Raw genomic sequence first — 24,625 nt, 5'->3', positions numbered from 1 at the left:
GTTAAAGTGTCTGACTCTTGGTTTCGCCTCAGGTCTGATCTCAGGGTTGTGAGATGGAGCCCCACGTTGAGCTCCCTGCTCACTCAGTGCAGAGAGTCTGCTTGAATTTCTCTCTGTGCCCCTCCCCTGCTTGTGCTCACGCACTCGCACGTGCGTGCTCTCTCTCTCTCTCAAATAAATGGATATATCTTTTAAAAAAATGCAGGAAATGTACACTGGAGCCTTTCTTCTTTTTTTTTCTCTTCCTTCCTTCCTTCCTTCCTTCCTTCCTTCCTTCCTTCCTCCTTCCCTTCCCTTCCCTTCCCTTCCCCTCCCCTCCCCTCCCCTCCCCTCCCCTCCCCTCCCCTCCCCTCCCCTCCCCTCCCTTCCCTTCCCTTCCCTTCCCTTCCCTACCCTTCCCTTCCCTTCCCTTCCCTTCCCTTCCCTTCCCTTCCCTTCCCTTCCCTTCCCTTCCCTTCCCTTCCCTTCCCTTCCCTTCCCTTTCCCCTCTTGGCGATTCCATGGGATAGGCCTGGTCAAAACTAGAGCCAATTACATGTTTGTCATTCACTGCCCTAGAATGGTGGAGGGGGGTGTGTTTAGGTAATTTTGACCCAAGGATAATGACAACAAAGCAAAATACTAATCTTTACCAATTCTTCCTATTCACCCAGTACTGGACTGGATTCTGCAGGAGGAAAGGGAAGAGATAAAAGGCACAGATCTAATCTTCAAGGAATTTGTACTCCAGATTGGGGTTTCTGTTCATCAGCTCCTTTCACTGATGTTCTCAGAAAACAACTACCACCCCATAACAAACAAACCCATTTTCTCCCTGGTGTGGAGGATAAGCCATTTCTTCTTATGGAGCTTTGGGGTCCTCATAAATATTTAATTTATGCTATGGTGCAAAAAGTACAGGCCCAGTTTTATTGTAACTCTAGATAAACAACACCAGAGAGTCCTGTTCTGTGAGAACTGTTCACTGCTGCATCCTAGTGCCCAGAACAACCGAAATGTCAACGTGCTGAGATGTCTGACGGTGCGGTACACACCACAGGAGCTTGAGAGATACTTGTTGCATGAACGAATGTTGAAAGAACTTCTCCCTGCCTCCAGTATATCTCCTCTCTCCTGGCAAATACCTCTCCTTTTCCTCTCTAGGGAAGCGGAGTGGCCCACTCACCTCTGGGATTTTTAGGGACATTGTCCACTTAGTTCTTTCCTTTCTACCCAGTAAGGAGGTTGGCAGTGATGGAAATCTCGAATATTCAAGGGCGTAGGTTTTCAATAAGTATTTTCTGGATGGATCAATGGAGGTTTCCACATTCCACCTGGATCCTCAGATGGCTCTCTCTCCTCCAGGCGGGGCAACATAAGGCCCTCTGCCTTGGAAAGATCCAGTAAAACAGGATCAATTCTCAATTCTCTTCACCAAAGCTGACCCTCAGTGGCTGGTATCCCCATTCCTTGAGGATCTGGGGTTGGGAGTGAGGCTCATTAATTGGACTTTTCTAGAGGAAGGTTAGCATAAGGAACACCTGAGGGGCCACACTGTTCTGCTTAAGGGACTTCAGGTCGGGTCTGCCAGGGATGACAAGGGCAGGTGTTAAATGCCTCATATTATTATTATTATTATTTTTTATTTTTAAAGATTTTATTTATTTATTTGACAGAGACAGCCAGCGAGAGAGGGAACACAAGCAGGGGGAGTGGGAGAGGAAGAAGCAGGCTCCAATGGAGGAGCCTGATGTGGGGCTCGATCCCAGAATGCTGGGATCATGCCCTGAGCCGAAGGCAGACGCTTCACGACTGCGCCACCCAGGCGCCCCAAATGCCTCATATTATATCAGCCCCTCAGGGACCAGGCCAGTGGTCTCCTTATTCTTCAAGATCCAGGATGCAAAGGAAATCTCTCCCAAAACAAAAATCCAAAATGGTGGAGGGATTGGACAAGCACATCTCATGCCTAGGAGAGGCCCCTAGGAAAGATTGGAAATATATAGATTTCTTTTCCTCCAGTCAAACCTGGACCTACTGGCCAGTGATGATGATGATGATAATAATAATAATAATAATAGAAACACTAATGCACATGTATAATGTTCAGAACAAAAACTGAGTTGTCATCCCTGGTGTACCCCCCCCCCCCCCACCCTGCTTTCTAGCACCACAGCCAGGACACCACAAAATCTATCTTCTTATCTGTAAAATAATCTCAAGTCCATCACTTCTGACTCTGATGCCATTATTCTCCTTTTATCACCATCATCTCTCACTTTGACTCTCTCATGGCCTCCTAACTGCCTCCCCTGTTTCCACTCTTGCCAACTCTTCTGTCTTCTCTCCTCCGTGACAAGAGTGATCCTTTAAAATCCTAAATCCAATCATTATTCTGTTGTTGAAACCTGCAAAATAGACATTAAAAGTGTTTCACTCAGTGGGAAATGCCACTTACTTTGTGAGTGACTCTAAGCCTAAATTCCTCATTCCTTGGAATAAAATCTAGACTCCTTACCATGCAGGATCTGACTCCTGCTTTCCTTGCTGACCTCAGTTCATACCACTCTCCCCTTTACGCTCCACCTTCCAGCATCCCTGACCTTCTTTCAGGTCCTCAACTATGCCAAACTCATTATTGCCACAGGGTCTTTGCTCTTACAGAGTCCCCTGCCTGGACCTCTCTTCCCCATGACCTTCACATGGCTGGCTCTATTTTATCATGTAAACATCTGCCCAGATATCAAGTTCACAGAGAGGTCTTCCTTGACCACATGGTATAAAAAGCTTACCCTCCCCAGTCACTTTTTAATGCTCTTATCTGGCTTATTTTCTTCACAGGACTTAATACTCTATGAAATTACCTTGTTTTCTTGTTTCCTTACTTACTGTTTGTCCCCCAGATCAGAACTGCTCTCTCTGTTAGGGCTGGCACTAATTGGATGGATCTAGTTGGGTCACCACTGTGCTTTCAGCACCTAGAACAGCGCCTGCCACAGATACACAGAGCTGTTAAGTACATGAACCAATGAAAGTACAAATAGAAATACAGCTTGCAGTATCTCATATTTTGGTTTCAGAAGAAAGCTGTGATCTCTGTTGGGTAGTGGCCTTGTCCCTGCTCCTTCGCTTTTCAGACAGAGATACTAAAGTCCAGAGAAAGAACAGATCCGTCAAGGCCCCCAGTGAGCTAGCAGTGGCATCTGGATGAGAAGTCAGGTCCTTAGATGTTAGACCACGTTTCACAGAGCATGACTAACGGGCCTTATACTCCCTTACAAAAGGTTTTATGATAAAAAATTTGTAAAATAAATACTAGTTATAAGGTGGCTTTTTAGGAAGACCTTTAAGTGTATTCAAAATATATTGATTGTCACTGTGGTCCTGTGTTCTCTGGCACTTGAACTTTTTACCGAAAGTGGTAGAAATAGGCCCTCGTCCCAGCATTTCAGGTGGCAGTTGTGAGCTCTTCTGTCTATTCTTACTTTTTCTCCAAAACTTGAGGGAGAAGATACAGATGTACATTCTGTGACCTTGATACCCAGGCATTCCCTTTGGAAATTATCTGAAAAGTAGCTTTTCCTCTCTTTGGGGATGCCTCCTATCCTGTCTCTTGGAATTGGAAGCTTGGGGTCATCTTCTGCTTTTTGGATCTGATGCAGTCAAGTATTTCCAAACCCAAAACCCTTTTAGGCAATCACAGATTTATCAGATCTCCCCCAGTTCTGAAATTCTGATATAATGCTACCTTTTCTACTCTTTGGGCTAAGAATTATGGCTACCCAGAAGATCATTGCCTTCTCATCCTCCCATCAAACAGAGGAATCTACAGAGATTTTGTTCTTTTATTGATTTTGCAAGATAATGTGTTCTTTTTCCATCCTCCAATCGTAAAGTTATACTATCATATCCATTCAGCCATCTGTTCACCAATATTTGCTTGGCATCTCTGTATCCCAGGCACCGTGTTAGGCACTCTGCAAACAATGCTGGAAGAAGACAGCTGTTCTCTCCTACACTCAAGAAATTTACAGCTTAGTGGAGAAAATAGGCATGTACGCATGTTCCTGCACACACACACACACACACTCAAAAAATCAAGACGCTAAAGAAGAGAAATTAAAATTTATATACCCATTATGAAGAGAAGAGGGGATCGCTTTTAGAAAGAGTTGTAAAGGAAACCTGTTTGAGGAGAGAACATTTCACGTGAGGCCTGAGGATAGGAAGGAACCAGCCATGCAGCCTGGGAGGAAAGTGCCCCTGGAAGAGAGGCCAGCATGTGCAGAGATGATCTGGATGGAATAGGGCCTCTCTCTGCCTGGGCACGTATGCACACATGCATCCAGCACACACATACATGCCCCTATGCTAAAAGAAATTCATCTGACCTCACACTGTCCAGGACCCTTTTTCTATCAGGCCAGTGGCACTGCTCTTCCGAGACCTGTTCATCATCTGGCCTTGAACTTGCTCAGGGATCACAGGAGGGTCCAGGGCCCACCTGTTTCCTGCCGCCCCCTCTCTACCCACAGGTTCGTCATGTTGAGCCTGGAATTCGACTACATGTGCCAGTACGACTACGTGGAGGTCCGCGACGGGGACAGCATCAACAGCCAAATCATCAGGCGCTTCTGCGGCAATGAGCGGCCAGCTCCCATCCGGAGCACGGGCTCTTCACTCCACATCCTCTTCCATTCCGATGGCTCCAAGAACTTCGATGGCTTCCATGCCATCTTTGAGGAGATCACAGGTAAAGACCATGGAGACAGAAGGAGCACTTTATGGCTGTGCTCCAGACAGAACTCTCCTTGCTGTGCTCCTCTCCTTCTTCCTGCTCAGCCTGATTCAAACCCACAGTGCTGGGTTCTTGGAAGCAACCTACACACTGAGCAGGAAGAAAGAGATGGCAAGGTGTTCAGAACTGTTCACCAGAAGCTTAGGTGGTTATTGCTGATGTCCTTGTACAGATGCTGGAGCAGAGGGAGGCTGGGTGGTTTGTCCAGGTCACAAAGCAGTTGGCTGTAGGGCTCACCCTGGGTGGGGGGGGTCTCTCATGGTTAACAGCATTAGCTTCGGAGCTCTGGCAGATGAAGCCGTGTGACTGGGGTAAATTCTTCTACTTCTCTGGGCCTTAGTTTCCTAATCAGTGAATAAGGAAGAAAGCATAGATCCTGTTCCATTAAGAAGGTTCTGGGAGACGAAACAGATGAAGAGCTTAGCACAGTGTCTGGTACAAAGGACATATTCAGTAGCTGCCCAACCACAGGTGCGCCCTGGGTCTCCCTCTGTCATCTGCAAAATAGACATTAAAAGTGTTTCACTCAGTGGGAAATGCCACTTACTTTGTGAGTGACTCTAAGCCTAAATTGAACTCCTGCCCTGTTCATATCAGGAAGTAGGATTGGATCATAATGAGCAAAACGTGCAATGCTAGGGACGGACCCTCAGTGCTTGTTGTTCTGAGACTGGACTGCATCCAGCTTTCCAAACCAAGCTCAGGCTCGAAGTTTTTTTTTTAAATACCCAATTAGGCATTGTAGTGGCATTTTGATCGCTATGGCTTCCTATGGAAGGTATGATACAAAAGCCTCAGGAAAGGCACTGGTGGCGGGGGGGGGGGGGGTCATCCTTCGGCAGCCTTGTCCTTCCGGCAAGACTGGCAGACGCCCCCACCCCCCTGCCCTTCCCTTGGACTGTTCGCCTACTGCCTTCCAAGGATGTCCGCTGTGGGGCTCCTGGAGGCTGTGTTGTTGTGCTGTGGTCAGTCTGTGGCTGATCCTTGCCCTTGGTCATATAGGGCCAGCCAAGACTGGTCGGGTCACACTTGAGACAGGTGTGTGGGCGTCTTCATGGCAGTCAGCAGGGCTGGCTGTCAGGGAAGCCCGGGAGAAGCAGCAGTGGCTCGCCAGCCCGTGACCCTGGGACTGAGAGGAGGGGCAGGGGGGTCTCTTCCTCCTCGGAAGCGGGCTCCTCAACCCCCACTGGAGAACTTCGGGAAACGCTGGTCTGTGTTGTCAAGTAGACAGTAGCACTTCTGGTTCCTCAGACACCCTGTTTGTGTGCTTGTACTCAGTTTTCTCCCTCAGGCTAAGGTCACCTCCTGCACACCTGCGCAGCCAATCCTAGCCCTCAGGGTTTGTATCCCATTTGTCTTCCTCTGCTAGACCTTTTCTCTTGTTCCAATGGGTTGTGACTTTGGCTCAGTCAGAGCATCTTAGAACACTTTCTCCTCTTTCCTGACACTAAATCTAGTATGCTTCGGGCGATAGTCATCGTGTATTTTTTGCCAGAAAGCTCTGATTTGGTAAGCATAATGTCCGACTCCAGTGCGTCTCATGGGGCGAACACTCAGGACGGGCTTGTGGACCTGGGCCCGGTGGTATCTTTCCACATCATGTTAAATGAATGTGGGGCTAGTGGTTAGCTCGCAGACCACTGTTTCCCAAAGTGTTCTCTGTAGAAAAAGAGTCTTCTGTAAAGACACAGGTCCTGAGGTCAGATGAGCTTGGGAAGGCCAGACATTGTGTGCATTCTGAGAAATGTGCAGTGCGCATTAGAGTGTGGAATGTTCTGAGAAGTCCTACAGTAAAGAAATCTGGTTAGTTATCATTTACTACCAGCAGCGCTTCCCCACCATATTTGAGCCCACAACGCTTTCTTATTTGAACGCATCAGCATCTTGAGGGACTCATGTTTACAGAAAGCATGTTAGGAAATGCTCAAGTTCATTTTCGGCGGTGTCATGAAGATCTTCCAGTTCCTTTCCCTCTGTACCCAGGATGCTTTCTTGAAAAAAGATGATCGAAAGCTCCCGGAGGCTGCCTCCTTCCCGTGGAGTCCCTATGGGAGGGGTAAAGGCTTGCTTCTGTTCTAATGACATGGTGTACTTATTTTTGTTGGCTTTAGGCTTCTCAGACCATAGGAGCATACTTCTGGGGCCTTCGAAAATATCAAGTAACATCAGATACGTACCTGTTTTAGGCATTCTCAAACAATGGTAGCAGGAATCCAAAAAAAGAAGTGAAAGTATTGTAAGAAGAAGACTTGAGTAGGCAAGCAAGGGTCTGGTCAAGGCCCCAGGCTTGAAGAAATTGACTCACCGCGCAGTGACACTGAGGGAAATTGCCTTTTCTCTTATAGCATGTTCCTCTTCGCCCTGTTTCCATGATGGCACTTGCCTCCTTGACAAAACCGGATCTTACAAATGTGCCTGCCTGGCAGGCTACACGGGGCAGCGCTGTGAAAATCGTGAGTATGCCTCTGGAGCGGGAGCTAGGGCGTCCGTGGGGCTGGCGTGTAGTTTGTTGTTTCTTGGTGTATAGGATGGTCTGTCTAGGGTGGCACGTAATGTGGACAATCCCATCGAGTGGTTCTCGGGGCGGGGCAGCCTCTGACTCAGGATATCTGGAACCACCCAGGTCTTCCCGTTGACATTTCCAGACCTCACCTGCTGCATATACCCCTCAAAAAGATATGCCTTTGGTGGCCTCAAATAATATTCAGAGCTCAAAAACATGGAAGAAGGGCCAACAGTAGAAAGCCACCATCATAGAGTCTCCTGTGGCTCTCAGTGTGAACTCTCTGTCTGGTAAGATCTGAAATTGGGGTCTGCCCCAGGGTAGCATCCATAGACTCCAGGACGTTTGCATGGTCTGGAGCCACTGGCATAGAGGAACTCAACACCGGGAGCAGAAGTCATTTCTCAGGGGTCTCTGGCAAACAAGCCTGTGTGTGACATGTGTCCTAACAGAAGTTTGAGACCAAAAACAGGTGTCATGAACTGCAACTATCAGCACGGAATGAGATGTGTGGAAGAATGCAAAGATTCTAAATTTGGGGGAAAAGGCAAAGGAGGACCGATAAGAGCCTAGGTGGGGTTTCTCTGCAGCAGACCCTGAGTGGCGAGTGTGGGTGCAGGTGATGTATTAGGACATGGTCCCAGAGAGGCAGGCAAGGGAGTGGGGAAGCTGGGCTGGGAAGGGAGGGAAGCCAAGCAAAGGTGTGATTTCAGGCAAAATCCAGCTTCAGTGGAATCTGGCACGTAAATTACATCTCCAAGTGGATCGTGGCTTTATAGCAAGGGGGGTGGGCTTTCATAGCACCCCCTACCACCAGCTATTGGCCAAGGGCTTCCCTGGGCAAGTAGGAGAACATGCCTGACTTTCTATGCATGTTCCAGTAGCCCTTGAATGGTCAAAGAGATCTCAGGTGCAGGCCACTGGAAGCAAAACAATGGAGACTGGGGGATGGGGAAGGCAAGGTGCCCACAGAAGCGGTGGAAAGGCATCTGAGCAGCGTCCGCTACAACCACTTGTAACACATGTACTCTGGGGTCATCCTGTAAGGGACCCTGGTCTGATAGCATTCTATAAAGTTTGTCCATTTGTCAATCAATTTCATGAGTTTTCCTTGTAAACAAGGCAGACAGAAGCCATGGGGTCAACAGCGTGTCCTTGAGTGTGTCACGGCATTCTGCCAAAAGCATCCCTTGCTTTGCCGTGGCGAGGCTGACCTGAGTGTGGTTATGCCGGCTGCTTAGAAAAAGATGTTCTGCTTCATGGTTCCTGCCTCGTTTGAACCTGCTGTGTTGTGTGCAAGGCAGAGAAGAGAAATGCTGCTTTCTCTTTGTTTTAAAAATGTGTGCATAGAGTGAACCTGGAATCTTGCCCATGGCAAATCCTGAGCTTTACCCTTTAAATTCAGAGGGAAAAACATAAAGGGGGGGGCTTAATATCTTGATGAGCTAACCGATTGCATAATACCTAGAACTTTGAAAAAGAAGGTGAAATTGGAGAGAAGTGAAATATCACCAAATAAGCCAAAGTGGTTTATGAAGCTGGGTCAAATCGGAGCAGGGGTGGGGATGGGGGGAGGGAGAGAAATTGACCAAAAGTTGTGACTAAAATATTAATGAGTTGCTTATAAGCCAAGCATTGTCTTTTCAGCATTGTCATTCTATCCAGAAAACAAAGCAAAGCAAAACAAACACATAGAATGAAAAAGAAGGTAAAATATGTCGTTATGAACTGATTCATAACTTGAGTGACAAACTGTCTCAGATCACTTCTGGTCTCAGAACACCAGCCTAGACGAACAAGAGAATTCTCTTTAGAAATGTCTCTTTGAAATGTCATTCAAAAACCTAAATTCCCATCGTATCTTGTAGTCATGACTGGGTGAAGGTGCTGGTGATAGATACCTGATACATCATTCACTGGCATTCACGTGGGGGACCAAATGTTTTATTATTTTTTATAAGATTTAGATTTGTTTTTCCTTCTAGAAAATTCAGCAGGAGTTCCAACTAACTCAATGAGGGAAGCATCACAAAAATTGGCTGTGGCAGTTTACCTTGTAATTTCTGAACAAACCTTAGTGGTTTTCTAGAGTACCCTATTAGCTAGAAAAACAAACAGGGGGAAGAAAAAAGATTTACTTCATTGATTTCCTCACGAGTATACCCCTGAACTGGAAAAATATCCCTGGAGGAAATTGCTTCAAAATGAACAAGAAACTCAGGTACTCTGGGAGTCTCTAAACTTTGAAATGCCCAAATTGAACTAGGCATTTGTTTTCCAAAATCACGTTAAAAGCAGCAAATCAAATATGAATGAGAATTCCATCTTTTATTTAAGTAGTACCAGATCTGATGAGGGGAAACTACTTCATAGATGCTGCTTTAATGGTCTGCCCTCCCGAAGTCTTGTGAGACGTGGGTGGATGTTCCTTTCAGTAGATAAAGGATTGCAGAGAGCGCGAGACACTGGTCCCCATCAACTTCAGAACTCCAGACACAATTCTCGCCAGATGAGCAATTGATAACCTCTGGTCATGTCATCATGTCCCATTGTCCCATTATCTACCTAGTCCTCTCAAAGGGCTTTCCTTCCCAGGTAAAAGCTGCCTGTCGCTCTTTTCCAAAGAGAATCCCGATTCCCTGTTTCTTGATAAAAGCTATTCTCATTCTTTTCTTGGTGTATTTTTAAGAATGTGAGTGGGGCTGGAATAGAAGTAGATTTTCTGCTTACTTACAGAAGAAAGATATACTTGTAAAAATAATCAAATTGTCCAGCGGTGTGTAAAATAAAAAGAGAACATTATTTTCCCAGACCCATCCTGGTTCCCAGTGGAATCACTGTTACTGTGGTCCTTCTGGACTTTTTTCCTATGATGTGCAAAGCTAAGTTGTTGGTAAATCAGTATTTTAAACCAGTGATTCTCGGTTGGGGGTGATTTTGGCTCCCACTCCCGCCCTCAGGGGCCTTTGGCAACATCTGGAAACATTGTCGATTGTCCTCATTGCAGGGGGGAGGCTGCCCCTGGCATCTAGTGGGTGGAGGCCAGCGAGGCTGCTCAGTGGCGTGCGAGGCACCGGGCAGAGCCAGACCAGAGAGTGACCTGGCCCAACTGTCAGCCGTGCCCAAGATGAGAAACCCGGTTTCAAACAAAAGTTGATCAAAGTCTACATGCAATTTTTCCACTTGTTGTTTTCAGTGGCTGCATCATGGACGTTTTCCCCAGGCCAGTCCACGTGGGTCTACCTCATGAAAACAAGTGATTTTCTGAGTATTCCCTCGTAGGGATGTATATACCATCATATATGTTCATCTAATCCCTTACGGTGGACTTGCTACCACACTTAGTTTATTATTGTAAGGAGAGCGGCAATGAATATCCTAACACCGATTTCTTGGTTCATATGTTACAGGTGTTTTTGTAAGAGAAATCCCTAGATGTTGAACTGTTAGTTCAAAGCGTCCACAGATTTAAGCTTTGGAGAGGTATTGCCAAAATGGTCCCCAGAAGGTTTCACTGGTGTACAAGATAAGCCGTTATAATCACCAGTCCTCAAAATAAGAATCAGAACTCACATTTGAGAGACGAGGGTCTGTTCTTGTCAAGTTGAAACTGGATTTATTTTCAAAGGAAGACGCATGGGTCTGAGGGAATGGGTCTGACGAATGGGTCTGGCGCCAGCACTTCCTGGGGTCATAAAGGAAGAGGAAGAAGCAATCCAAACAGGTTGGGCTTCTTCAGGCGTCAAGAGCCTGAGGCTCCTTGCTGCTACCCCAGATCTCTCCTCTCGTGGTTTCCCAAGGAGGAGCAACTTTCCCCTGCTCCCAGGTGACCTCTGAGAGCAGAACATGGGGAGTGGCCCCCTCTTCAGCTCTGGGGCCAAGCTAGCCTCCTGCCAGTACCCTCAGTGACCTCAACCTCCCTGGGCCACTGTGTAAGAAACCACGCCCCCCCCCCATTTTTTTTTCCCTCTGAAGTTTCCTGTTTCTTTGTATGGACACAAGGACAAAATAAGTTCTTGAGTAAATGGTGGGAATCTTGTTTTGTACAACTGGAGAGCGAGGGATTCATTGCCCCGCTCCAGTTTCCATGTTGCCTTTGTTCGCCTGGCCCAGTTATCGATGCCCGGGCCTTCTCCTGCATCCTAATGAAGGACGATGAAACAGGCTAAAGCTTGGGGCACAATGCTCACACTGCGGGCTCTGACGCGCTTTGAACAAAACAAATCGGCTTCCACCAATTAAAGAACACTGGGGACTCCGGACTCGTTTGGGGTTCGGAGCATCAGAAGGTTCCCCACTAGCCTGTCCCAAGGACTGGGAAGAAAGAGCCCCAGATGAGAGGCACGCTTTATACTTTAGCTTCAAAGGGGCAACCGCATTTCTCGTCAGAATAAGTGATTAGGAACTTTGGGGTTTTCATGGAAACGGTCACACTGCCGCAGTGGGAATGTGCCGAGGCCGCCAGGGGGTCATGCTCACCTCTCCCGTCGCAGACGGAAGGTGCCGGGCTGTGGTGGGATGCGTGCAGACTGTCCCCAGATCTCTCTGGGGAGCCACTGTAAACATGGAATTGTGTACTGGCTTCTACACAGTTCTAAGGGCCGGTCTTGGCCTTAGTTTATGGAAGACAGGGGCCCCTTTGTCCGTAGTGAGATGGTATGTCCCGGGGTGAAGAGCTGGGGCTCTCTGGGCAGAAAGACCTCGGTTTGACCCTTAGTCTGCCATTGACCAGCCAGATGACCTTGAGCAGCCCCTTTCACTCCAGTGAGCCTCAGTTTCCCCGTTTCTAAAGTTCAAAAAATAATCCACATATTTCTCAGAGTGTTTGTGGGAATGGGATGAAATGATCCACATAAGACGCTGAGCTGAGTCACAGGAGCCATTATTGTTTTTTTTTTTTTAATTTTCTTATTTGAGTATGGTTGACACACAATGTTACATTAGTTTCAGGTGTACGACGTAGTGATTCAGTTTCTCTATAGGTTATGCTAGGGTCCCCCCCCCCCCCACTGTAGCTGCCATCTGTCTGGGTACAACGCTATTATGGTATCCTGGGCTGTATTTCCTCCGCTGTGCCTTTCATCCCTGTGACCTGTTCCTTCCAGTCCCCTAACTGGAAGCCTGTGTCTCCCCCTCCCCTTCGCCCATTTAGCCCACCCCCACCTCGTTCCCTCTGGCCCCCACCTGTTTGTTCTCTGTCTTTATAGGTCTGTTTCTGCTTTTTGTTTGTTTGTTTGTTTGTTTTTTGTTTAGTCATTTGTTTTGTTTTTTAGATTCCACATATGGGTGAAACCCTATGGTATTTGTCTTTCTCAGTCTCATTTCACTTCGCATAATACCCTCCTTTGCCTCCCCTGCTATGCCCGTTTAAAAGTTTGGCAGAAAGTAGGGGATTCTCCAGATAAGGGGTTAGGGGAACAGTGCCAGTTTCTACAAACCAGATGATTATGACGTACCATTCTTGGGTTCCAGGGTTTAGGAAAATTCTCCCCTCACCTTTCTAAGTTTCCTCTGTGAGCTGCTTTTTGCAATTCATTGCCAGATACTAAGTATTATTTACCGCTGCTTTTGCATACAGGCAAGAAGGATCTGGTTTTAACAGGGCAAGTAGACACTGCTAACGTCATTGTCATAGAGGAATCCTAGATCCCAGGAGAAGACACCCACACTGGGCATGATGGATGGGGAGCCTTTGTAACCAGGGCAGCTCAGAGATGGGACTGTGAGAAATGATGAATGGAGTAATGCCCGGGAGGAACTGGTTTTGGAAGCTCCAGGGTGGGCTGCCCGAGCATCGTGTTATCTGGTCAGTCTCCCTTTATCTCATGGGGTTTTTCGGAAGTCACTCATTTAACATGGGGTGGGCTGCATGTCAGTCCCTTGGTGGTCATGTGGGAGACCGGTGCTCCAGACCATCACTTAGACGCTTTATTAGATGGCAATAAAGAGAATGAGCATGGCATGAGAGGTACAGGGATAATTCCATGGAAGAGTCCTTGGGAATCCCTAGTTGGTATCCACAAGTACTTGACAGCCCAGAGCCTTCAGACATTGGAGAAGCCCCAAGAAGACCAGGAGCTAATGGACTGCTACCTTCTCATAGACTCCTTACACCTGAGCCTCCCCTCTACTTCCCTCCCTGACATGGAGATGAATCTCTGACGTCCTTCTTGGTGTATTTAGAGGGATGCCATCCCCTTTAAATTAAACTCTGAAAAGCCAAAGCTATTACTGAACACAGTAGAAGCTGCCTTTATATAGTTATGAAGGTATTCGTGTGTTTGTTTTATAATTCAGGGGAAACGTTTCCTTTTGGTTTGGATCATTCCTTGTTGGGCGAACCTGAGCCTACGTCGATGAAGTCACATTTTAGCATTAACCCTGATGGGCTCCATGGGCCTGTGGGCCCTTCACCAAAGCGTTGCTATACCCCATTCAAGGTCAGAGGCTTGGTGCTTGGCAAATAAAGGGTGCATTGTGCGAGTCAGCAATCCTTTTCATTATGGACATCATTCCAGCAGATACTAAGAGGACAGGTGAGGCCGCACAGTCAACTTTCCAGCCTGACTGTCTCCAAGAGCTCGGGATGGAGCACCCATTAGGGTGGAGAGGGCCAGACCCACCATCGTTTCCCTGCCCCTGACAGGGCCCTCCTGGCTTTTGCTTTGGCAGATGAGGTCACTGAGGCAGGACTTAATGCAGGAGGCAGATTTTATTTTGGTTCTGGGTTAAGAGGTAATCCATTAGAGCAGGGGTGGGCTGTCTGCCCCCGGAGGGAAGAGGCTGGAGGGTGCAAAGAGTGGGAGAACATGAGAGCAAAGCAGTATTTACTTCTGGTAGGAACAAACATCGCTGCCTTCATGGACCCGGAGACTGATACCAGCCCCTTGACAGAAGCTAGAGGGCCCCCCAATTTTCTCTAAAGGCTCCTGCCTTGTGGGGCATTCACTCCCTGTCCCTCACCCTGCTTCAGAAGATGAAACTTCTTCTCTATGAAACATAGGAACTTTCCACTGGCATCCAGGTATTAAAAACTACAAGAGTAGTTTCTACCATCTCTGTTCTCAACATAGGCCAGGCCGTGCGCTTTATGTGACATTGTCTCATTTCACTGTCTTAGTGTCCCCACGGGGTAGGTACTGTGGTCCTCGCCACTTTACTGATCTGTCTAGCCCTAACCAAACATTTTTGAGTGTCTGGTGGGTACGAGGCACTGGGGAAATAAGGCAGGGCTATACAGTATATTTGTTTTCCTTCTATTTGGCAGAACCATAAAACAACTCCAGTCTTAGCATTTCTCAAGTGCAGAGGAGAGCATCGAATACCACAGGGTCCTGGCCATAACTCCCTCTAGGAAAGCCTTTGGTGATGGTGATGGTGGCAATGAGCATTACCGAGTGGGCAGAGTCTCTTAGGACTCGAATGTGCTCAGCAGCTCATTGTCTTCATCCCCGAGGCTAAATTTAGAACAGAATTGCCTGGTTTGGGTGATTTCCATACTGAGTAGTTCTTGTATTTTGAAAAATTGACTATAAACACTGCTTGGGGACATTTTCCCCAGTAGTGTAGCATTATTATCTGCCTCCCACCTCATCCCTGGTAGCTGACTCAGAAACCTGAGATTTGGGGAAGCTTCGAGAAGACTGTCACCGAGCAGGTCCACTAGGTGGAGGGCAGCTAAGCGTCTGCCCGTTATGTAGGTTACTCACTTACTCCACCAAATGAGCATGTGTCAGGTGGATTTTGAACAAAAGTAAAATGGCCAGTACTTTCTGAACATTTTTCAAAGTTGACCTGTCTCTTAGACACAGGCAGTGTCTGCTGTCTAAGTAAGTAGGCCATCCAAACCCCGGAAAAGTGGTACCCGAAAGACACAGTGTACCGGGGCCAGGGACAATACTGATTAAGATCAAATAGCTAATTGTAAGCCTCAGCCTCCAAATTGCTGCTGGATGAATAAATAGCAGTGTGTGTTATCCAAGCATAATTTCGCATGGGTACTGTCTCGTTCACACCCACAGAGGGTTGGAAAACCGCAGGGGGACAGAATTCCATTGGCTGGAAAGAGATAAAAAGGGTTTGTAGTGGGGACTCCAGTTGGTGTCATTATGCCTGGTTGGGGGAGACCTTTGTGGAGGTAAAAGATAATTGGTTTGGCCCAAAGGCACTACACTCAAATATAAGCTGAACCAGAGAAGTGAAGAGAGGAGGGTCCATCCAGTGGTTGTCTCTGGGTGGTGCTCTCATGTTCATTCAGGTTTCCAGAATGAACAAAGCCCCAGTGGGAAAGTTAATGCCTTTTCCAAACAGAACGGAAATTCTGTCACAAACTGTTTCCTTGATTTTGGTGACAAGTGAGAATGGGTGGATACCAAGAGTATGCTAAGAATTGAGACCAGCATGCCACCATCACCCAGCCCCCAAGACCAGCTAGGCAACGGGGTCACAAATCGTGTTGACTGCGGATCTGTTTTCTTTGCTGAAATTCTCAGATAATCTTACAGCTCCGAAATTCAGCTCTTATTAAAGAGGCCAAGTAGTACCCGGGTTTAGTTTTTTTAATCAGGGGGCTGTCTGGCTACCACGAATAGTTCATTCATAGGCATTTCGAGAGAAGAAATGTATGCTTTTTGGTGTGCAGTTTTGTAAATTACATCAAACCATTTCTGAAAGCAAGCAGGGTCTAAATAATAGTGATTCCATGGAATCAACATGATTTAGAAGCAGGGCAAGAACGAGTGAAAGAGAACATTAGAGGGGATGAGGGAGTGAAATGGAGCCTCCCCTTTCGCATCCGGTGAAATGACCAGCCTCAACTGTCTCTGAGTCTGAGTTTTCTGGCAGCAAGGGCAAACAGAGAAATGCCTTAGATGGTGTGGCTCTAATTGTATATTAACTGAAAGTGAACACAAGTTCACTTGGAGATGCAAATATTACCCATTTTATGACAACCCCTACTCCTTTTTTTTTCCTTATCTAAAGATGGGTGCTGGGGAAATGTTTCCCATGTCTGTCTTGTAAATAACAAATTTAATCTCTTTTTATACCAACTATTTCTAAAAACTAGATCCTTCCACCTCTCTGGAAAAGAAAATGTAGCTGGGTTTTATTATGCTTCCACCATTAATATGTATGCTGACCCACTGGCTTCCAAACCCACACTCCTGCAGCTCTGCTTCACGGTTTTCTTGGGCTCGCAAAGCCCACTGGCTCATATATGTGGGCAGGCTGCAGGTGCTAACGAATTAATGTTACTCCCATCATCTTTCAACAAATGATTGATTGCATTTGGTAGGTAATAATTCACACCCCTTGATCCTGGGGTAGGAGAAGGCGGAGACCTCAGGTTCTGCACTGTCTCTGAGCGTTTCCCAATGGCACTGAGCCTCAGTGGCCCCCAGTGGTAACTTTTTTGATAACATAGACTTCCCTGTCTCACTAATGTTTGTCCTTCCTGGGACCACCACCTAAATAAACGACTTTCATTCAAATCTCCATCTCACAGCCTGCTTCTGGGGGAACTCAGCTTTTAAGGTACCTCATGAAAAGATTTCTTGGAGAGTCTAACTTAAGAGAGGGCTGGAGCTCAGGTCAGCTAGATCAGCATTTGGTTGTTTCTTTACAATATTAGGTAAGCCTTTGATCAATGCTGAATAACATATATTTCGGGATTGCGTTGTCTGAAGGATGCTGAAAATATAACTGTATTGTTGATTCTAAAAGATCCAGTGTTAGACCCAAGAATTGAGATCTCCTTCTTTCTCTCATGAATGCTCTCTCTCTCTCTCTCTCTGTCTCTCTGTCTCTCTGTCTCTCTCTCTCTCTCTCTCACACACACACACACACATAAATGTGGGTGCATAGGGACCTGCCCACCTCTTTATTGGGTGGGGTCGTGGAAGTGAGTGGAGACTCTAGTGGTATTTGTGGAGAGAGCCTATAATATTTCCCAAAAGACCTGGAATCTTCTGAAGGGTTTGAGCAAACTCTGCCACCTAGCATTTTTCAGACAGGGGTTAGAAAGTGTGTGATCCCAACCTGAGGAAATATCCCTGGGCCTTCACTAATGGTCTCTTCTTTCATAATCATGCCCTTGACCAACTGGTCATATGGCATTAACTTCAACATGGGTCCTGGTTAAAGTACCACAGGGAGAACACAAATGTGGTAAGACGTCCCAACAAATGCCCAGTGGTTATTCTTAGCAGAAGCATCTTAATTAGTATCTGGTTCTATTTCACTCAGTTTCCCCCCTCCAGATGGGCAAGTTTTCTTTCCGATAACACAGGAGGCTAGGTGTTTCGACCCAGTTCAATCAACTGTGCCCGAGGAGGTCTTTGTTGCATCTCAGACCACAGTCAGCTGCTGGGGTTGGCTGGTGTGTGCGGAGACCCCATTCCCCATTCAGATTCATTCAAGGCCCCCATGACTACCTTTGCTTTTATTCCTTGGTTAGGGTCCTGTATTCTGATGTAATTTTAGAAACAAAGTTAAGAAAAGCACTGGTTGTTGTGCCTGGGTGGCTCAGTCATTAAGTGTCTGTCTTCGGCTCAGGGCATGATCCTGGCATTCTAGGATCGAGCCCCACGTCAGGCTCCTCCGCTGGGAGCCTGCTTCTTCCTCTCCCATTCCCCCTGCTTGTGTTCCCTCTCTCACTGGCTGTCTCTCTCTCTGTCAAATAAATAAATAAAATCTTAAAAAAAAACCAAACTGTTCTTTAAAAAAAAAAAAAAAGAAAAGCACTGGTCACTTAAGATAAATTGTTAATAGTAAAAAAACAAAAAAGAAAATATATAACACAACTATACACACACACACACACACACACACACACACACACACACACATACACTCCTCTGAATATTTTGTTTGATAAAAATCTGACCTGGGTACTTAAAAGGAAGTCCCCAAACCATCTATCTGTCTTCCTCCCTCCCCTCCCCTGCTCCCTCCCTCCCTGCTTCTTTCTTTCTTTCTTTCTTTCTTTCTTTCTTTCTTTCTTTCTTTCTTTCTTTCTTTCTTTCTTTCTTTCTTTCTTTCTTTCTTTCTTTCCCTCTCTCTCTCTCTCTCTCTCTCCCCGTCTCTCTTTCTCTCTTTCTATGTTCAGTTAGCCACCATATAGTACAGCATTAGTTTTCGATGTAGTGTTCAATGATTCAATAGTTGTGAGGCTTGGGGGAGCCTTGGGGTATCTCAAGTACTTTAGTACAGTAAGCCTTAACTGACATCACTTCTGTTTCTGGGTTTAAATCAAAACATCGCTATGTGAAAGCTGCAGGAAAATATCTTCTGGTGCCTTATTCTGGGCACAGAGGAAGCACTCAGTCAGTATATGGTGCAAGAAAATCCGGCCATGAAATGAGTAGTGCATGGCCCTCCCCCAGCCTTTCTCTCCAGAGAGGCACACAGGCCTTGCGAAAGGCAAAGCTGTGATTGGTTCTCCACCTCCTAGGGGCTCTTTCCAGATCTTGTCTTCAAATCTGAACTTGTAGCTTCGAGACCAAAGCAAAAGGAAAAGACAGATATTCATGGGTGTTTGGTGTATCCTATTGAAATTCTACATTTATTCATAGAAAGATATTTTTGTGAGCAAGGATACATTGGTGGATAGTAATGCAATGGAAGAAGGGGTCTATTTTCTTGCCACAGCTGGGATCTGCCCCCCTCCTGGGTTTTGTGATTACTAAGGGGATGGGGAGGTGGGTCCGCTTCCTAAATTAGGGATGAAGAGTGTGGACTTCCTTTTGTCATAGTCAATATAATTGACTGACCAGAGGGCACAAAAAAGCGGTGTCATTTGTGTGCACTGAAGAACCACGTTTCCTAGACAAGTCTCCACGTTACCTTGACGTCCTCTCTGATGTCTCCATCATCATGTCCGTTTCCTGTAGACCTTCTGGACCTGGTCACCTCACCTACCTTCCAGCCAGCATGAATCTTAGTGTACCCATCAGGGGAGAGAAAGATGTAACTTTATTTGCCTTAAGTCAGCTTCAATCCAAGTCTAAGACCCATAATTCAGACTTGTGAGAAGTTCCGTCTGTCGTTGGGGCCTCCTCTGTACCTTTGGGGTGCAAAACGGTTGCTGGCTCTACACAGCACCGAATCTTCACATGGTGGATCCTGGGTCCACGCTGTTTAGCTTCGAGAAGCCCATTGTCTCAGAGCACCTGATCCCTTAAGGTAAAACAGCTCTGCTGGCGTGGGGCTGACCTGTAGCCAGAGCATCTGTGGAGGCCGGAGGCCCTTCTGATGAGATCCGGCCTCTCCAGATGCCCCACCAGCCATCCCCCCCAAGATCTGCCCGGAGCTGAGAGGCATGCAGAGCTTCATGTCCAGGGCTGAGATGACCCCCGTTCTGGAGTTTTGTCACCTCCCAGGAGTGCCACCATGGGGAGGTCTGAGGGGCCCTGAAGCCCAGGGCTAAGAAAATAGAGCTGTCCTTGGTTAGTTTTTCCCCCAGACCAGTCACTGAGCCAAGCATTTGGACCCAAAGGATTTATTAAAGGAGGTACTCCCAAGATCAACCAGTAAGGAAGTTGGGGAAGCAAGATGGGAAAGAGGAGGAAACCAAGCAGGAGTGATTTCAGCTCAGCTCTCAGACTCAGCCCGATCCCGTGGGGTGCCTGGGAAAGGAAATGATGCCTTGAGGAACAGGAGTTGAGCTTTTGTATTTACACACCTTGTAGTCATTGTCTACAGGCAACCCTGGGTGGGCACGAGGGGACAAAACTCCTAGGAGTTTTCAGCTCTTCATATGGACAAGATGGTGCCCATGTCCAAGGGCAGTCCTCCAAAGGTGGCAGGTGCCAGCTTCACGAGTAGAAGTTGAGCTGGTAAAAGGATACGAGGGGACCTGGGGGGGCACCAGTAGCATTCAGTCCAAGGGCCATCTCAAAGCCACCTTCTCTCCTTCAGTGAAGAGGCATCACAGCGAACCACCCTGTCCTGCTGCCTTGAAAAAAAAAAAAGAAGAAGACAAGGCTAGAGAGTCTTTCTTTCCATGTTTATCTGAATCAAAAATGCACCCCCAAGGACGGTTTCTGTTCATGAAACGGCATGTAAGGGCATGCTACACTCAATGTGTACACGTGCCCAGGCTGAGCCCGGTAAGTGCCGGGGCCATGTGCTATTTGTGATTAATCCTGGACTGCTTTACTCGGCAAAGCAGGAGCCTGAGGCACCTTCAGACCGGCGACGAGCGTATGGCTTACATTCTCACTTGGCTTTGTGTGAAAACATCCATCCCACTGAGGAGAGAGGAAGCACGAAGCCCTTGAAAAATCAAATAGAAAAGAATCAAGGATCTGTTCAATGGGGAGATACAAAGGATTCTAACAAGAGAACCCAGAGGGGAAATAAAGAGATGGTTTTTGAAACGCAACCCTGGGGAGCTTGCTCTGATGCCATGCAGATGGTCTGTGGGCCCAACAGGTAGATGTCTAAACTGGGAGAGAAAGAGACGGGTGGAGGAAGTCTTAGAATTCTCTTCAAAGGCGTCCTAGGAGAACGTACAGCTTCGGAAAGTACAGGAAATAAATGAGAGGGAAGGGGGAATGATGCCCAGTGGATGTTTGATACAAGAACACAATTTTAAGGCTTCATTTTGCAGATTAAAAGAGATGAGTGTACAGAGACCACGGCTGATACCCAGAAGTCTGAGTCAATACGCTGGACCCAGGTCTGGAAGCCCGTCATGCATAGACGTTACCAAGAGGCCAGAAAATAGAGTAGAATATTTGTTTTATAGCCAAATAAACCCGATGATAGGACTTTAGATTTCCTTGTGGGTTTTTCTTTAAGGTGTATGAATTTGGGGAATTGATTTTTTTCAAGGTTTATTTATTTTTATTTTAGAGAGAGAGTGTGTGTGTGAGCTGGGGCAGGGTGGGGGAGCAGAGGGAGAGGGAAAGAGAATCCTCAAGCAGACTCAGTGCTGAGCTGGGAGTCCAATGTGGGACTCGATTCCAGGACTCTGAGATCGTGACCTGAGCTGAAATCAAGAGGTGGACACCTAACGCTGAGCCACCCAGGTGCCCTGAGGAATTGATGTTGGGTGCTTTGTAAATAAAGGCAATCAGGGGGAAAGGAAACTACGTGTTATGTAAAGTATTCCTCAAAACTAGCCCAGCCAGGGAAGTGTTATTATCCCGTTTTACAGACCAGAAAAGCAACGTTTGGAGAATTATGTAATTTTCCCACGCTCCGGTTCGTTAAGTGGAAGAATGAATAGATTTTACCCTTTATCCCTTGCATCTGCTAACAAATATTTATTGAGGACCTACTGTGCACTTACTCTGGACACTGGGGAACCAAATAATTATTTGAACCTGTATCTTCTGATTCTGGAAGCCGTCTTTCTCCCCCAGAATCTACTGGCGAAGCTCGTTTCCATCTGAGCTCCAGGGAAGTTGGATTACTCTATGATTATGCAAGACGGTAATGAGATGGACGTGGAGAAGAGGTGTGGGAACATCGAACAGTGTGCGGCACGCTGAATGCGAGGTTTATAGGCTGAGCAGGGAGGACCCAAACCAATTTGCCTGCTGCTTAAAAAAATGAAAATAATGAACAACCACAAGAAGAATCAACCACAAAATTTTATGGTTACATTTTCTGATTATCAAACATGGGGGGAAAAGTATAAAGAAGCAAAAATCATTTTTGATGTTACAAGCCAGAGATAATGACTATAATTATCTTAAAGTATGTTTTTTCCTGTCCATTTTTCTCTGCTTTGGCTGCTTAAAATTTTTTCTCTGATTTTGGTTTTTAGCAGTTTTGCATAATGGGTCTGTGTGTGGTTTTCTTCACATTTATCTGTCTTGGGACTTTGTGAATCTGTGGGTAGATGGAAGGACTTTTTCAGCCATTATCTCTATATGCTGGTTTTACTCCATTCCTTTTCTCCTGGGACGTCAGGAACATGCCTTTATTAAGCTTCTCACTGTTTCTTTACATTTTTCTGTACATTTTCCACTTTTTTGACCCTTGGGCTTTATTCTGAATTCTTTCTTGTAAATTATCTGTCAGGTTATTAGTACACATGAGCTGTATCTGATTTGCTATTAAACTTACCCACTGAACTTTGTATTTCTGTTACTGTCACTTTTCAGTCCTAGATTGCTCCTTTGGTTAGTTTCTAAGGTTTCCAGTCAACCGCTGAAGTTCTCAACCTTCTGTTTTATTTCTTGAGTATATTCAGCATATATATTTTCAAGTAGTGTCTGACAACCACAGCCTCTGGATCCTTCCTACATCTGTTTCTATTGCCTGTATTTCTCTTGAATTTTAGCCATATAGTTTTTCTTTAAGATTTTGTTTTTAAGTAACTTCTACACTTAATGCGGGTCTCAAATTAAAACCCTGAGCTCAGGAGTCGCGTGCTCTGGCGACTGAGCCAGCTAGGTGCCCCCACCATGTACTCTGATGTTCCACTGGACCCTAACTTGGAAGCATCACTTGGCACTAGGGAGCTCTCTCCTGGTGACCGTCCATGAGCGTAACTTCAAACCAAATAACAGGTCTCCATTCTAAGGTCGCATCAAATTTAAGGCGCACTGTTGATTTAATCATAGCTCCTCTGAGAGTTGGAAGGAAAGACGTACTACATGAAATGTACACATGCCACCTAATTTCAGACATGTCCCATTATAAAAGAGTAGGCGTCTACGAATTCTAGAAATATGGTAGATTTCCTCAGCCTTGGGCAGACTTGTTTGTACATCCAGACTCAGTTTATCTTTAAGTTTCCTTCTAAAGCTTCCTCAGGGAGAAAGACAGATAACCTGAATTGTCCCAAGGCTTTGTTACCTCCAGAGGCTCAAGGACTCTCCGGCATTCCCGCTGGTTAAACCCACGTTAAATGTAGTTGGAAAAAGGATCCATGAGAATCCTGCACTTAGGAAATCACAGGGCAGGAGCCTGGTGGACCACGGAAGTCCTTACCTCCAAAAGGAGGAAAACCCACCTCTCAGACTCTCAGTAGGAGGGATTGCTTACCTTTTGCTGAGGCTGATGTGGCTGGAGTGTAGTTCACTTTCTTTCATTATTCCAGGACTGGTCTTAAGTATCACCAGAATTTTTCTTGGCCATGAGCTCTAGCAAGCAGAACTCAAAATGAAGAAGGAACTGTGCTTGCATTGCACAAAGCATAGCTCTTTGATGGACTAACTGACCACGGAGTCCAGCCCTACCAGGGCCAGGCAGTGGGCAGGGGCTGTGGCCAAGGGAAGCATGCAGACCCCACCTAAGGAGACAGCCTCTTCTCGATGCCAGCTGATTGGTGCTGTGTGGCAATACCGGCCCAGGGTTTCCAGATCTGAATTTTGTCAGAAGCTGGTAACATGGATTTTTGTGAGCAACCTCCTGATTTTTACGTAGGCAGTGAATCCCATTTTCTAAAACTTGCAGGTATGACACACCTTGTTTTTGAGATGATTGCAACTGTGGGCTCCTGCTGGTTGTTTCTGGGCTACGTGTTTAGCGTTAAGTGAGTCTCTATTATAAGAAGGTAGTCCCGGGGCGCCTGGGTGGGGCGTAGTCAAGCAACTGACTCTTGGTTTTGCCACAGGTCATGATCTCGGGGTCATGAGATCGAGCCCCATGTGGGGCTCCGCACTCAGCACGCGGAGACTGCTTGAGATTCTCTCCCTCTCTCTCTGCCCCTCCTCCCCGCTCACTTGTTCTCTCTCTCTCTCTCTCAAATGAAATAAATAAATAAAATCTTTTTCTTAAGAAGAATGTAGTCCCATCACTAAAGCAATATGGAATGCTTTCTCTTTTATCTGCCTCTTCCCCCCGCATCATAGAGGCATTCCTGGAAATACAAACACTGGGGCTTTCTCAGTACACTTGAAGTTTCAAAAACTGCATTGCCCTCCCTGTGCCACGTTGGTATTTTGGAAGACTCCCTCAGTGAGGTCCAGTTTTTATAACTAAAATGGGGTTTTGGAGTCCCCCGCCATGGAAACTGCTCATAGTAAGTAGCCCAAAAGCACACAGACTATCATTGAAATCATCTGCCGCATGGTCTGTGGGCAATCTTAGAGTAGACAAACCAGTAATTTGGTTAATATTAACAACCTTGCCAAATCGCACATAGGGAAATTTACTAATTTTCAGTTCTCCAACATTTTAAAGTGTTATATGAATGGAGATTCTTTTCTTGCCTGGAGGCGAGCATGCAAGTTGCTTAAAAGGTAATTGGGACAGTTATGGGAGGAAAAGCATGTCAGATGTGTGATCACACTGCTTGGAGACTGTTTCACAGGGATGAGACTGTATCTTAGAAGAAATGATTAAAAAGAGACCAGGGAGGCTGACAGAGCGATTGGTATCCAAAC

The 24,625-nt window shown here is 46.4% G+C and overlaps 1 protein-coding gene across 3 annotated transcripts in view; it reads left to right on the top strand.

Annotated features, from left to right (window-relative positions):
• PAMR1 (peptidase domain containing associated with muscle regeneration 1) overlaps positions 1 to 24,625 on the top strand; it is a 152,400-nt gene that overhangs the window by 117,329 nt on the left and 10,446 nt on the right. For all 3 annotated transcript variants that reach the window (XM_087854752.1, XM_087854753.1, XM_045808502.2), the window contains 2 exons: positions 4,515 to 4,732; positions 7,123 to 7,230. In XM_087854752.1, the coding sequence (XP_087710878.1) occupies positions 4,515 to 4,732; positions 7,123 to 7,230 (326 nt within the window). The remainder of the gene's footprint in view (positions 1 to 4,514; positions 4,733 to 7,122; positions 7,231 to 24,625) is intronic.

Source organism: Ursus americanus, chromosome 24 (genome assembly GCF_024610735.1).
Source record: "Ursus americanus isolate L20-20 chromosome 24, mUrsAme1.1.p, whole genome shotgun sequence".
Taxonomy (NCBI): Eukaryota; Metazoa; Chordata; class Mammalia; order Carnivora; family Ursidae; genus Ursus; species Ursus americanus.
Note: the sequence above shows the minus strand (reverse complement) of the source record. Positions and strands in the feature narration are given on the sequence as shown.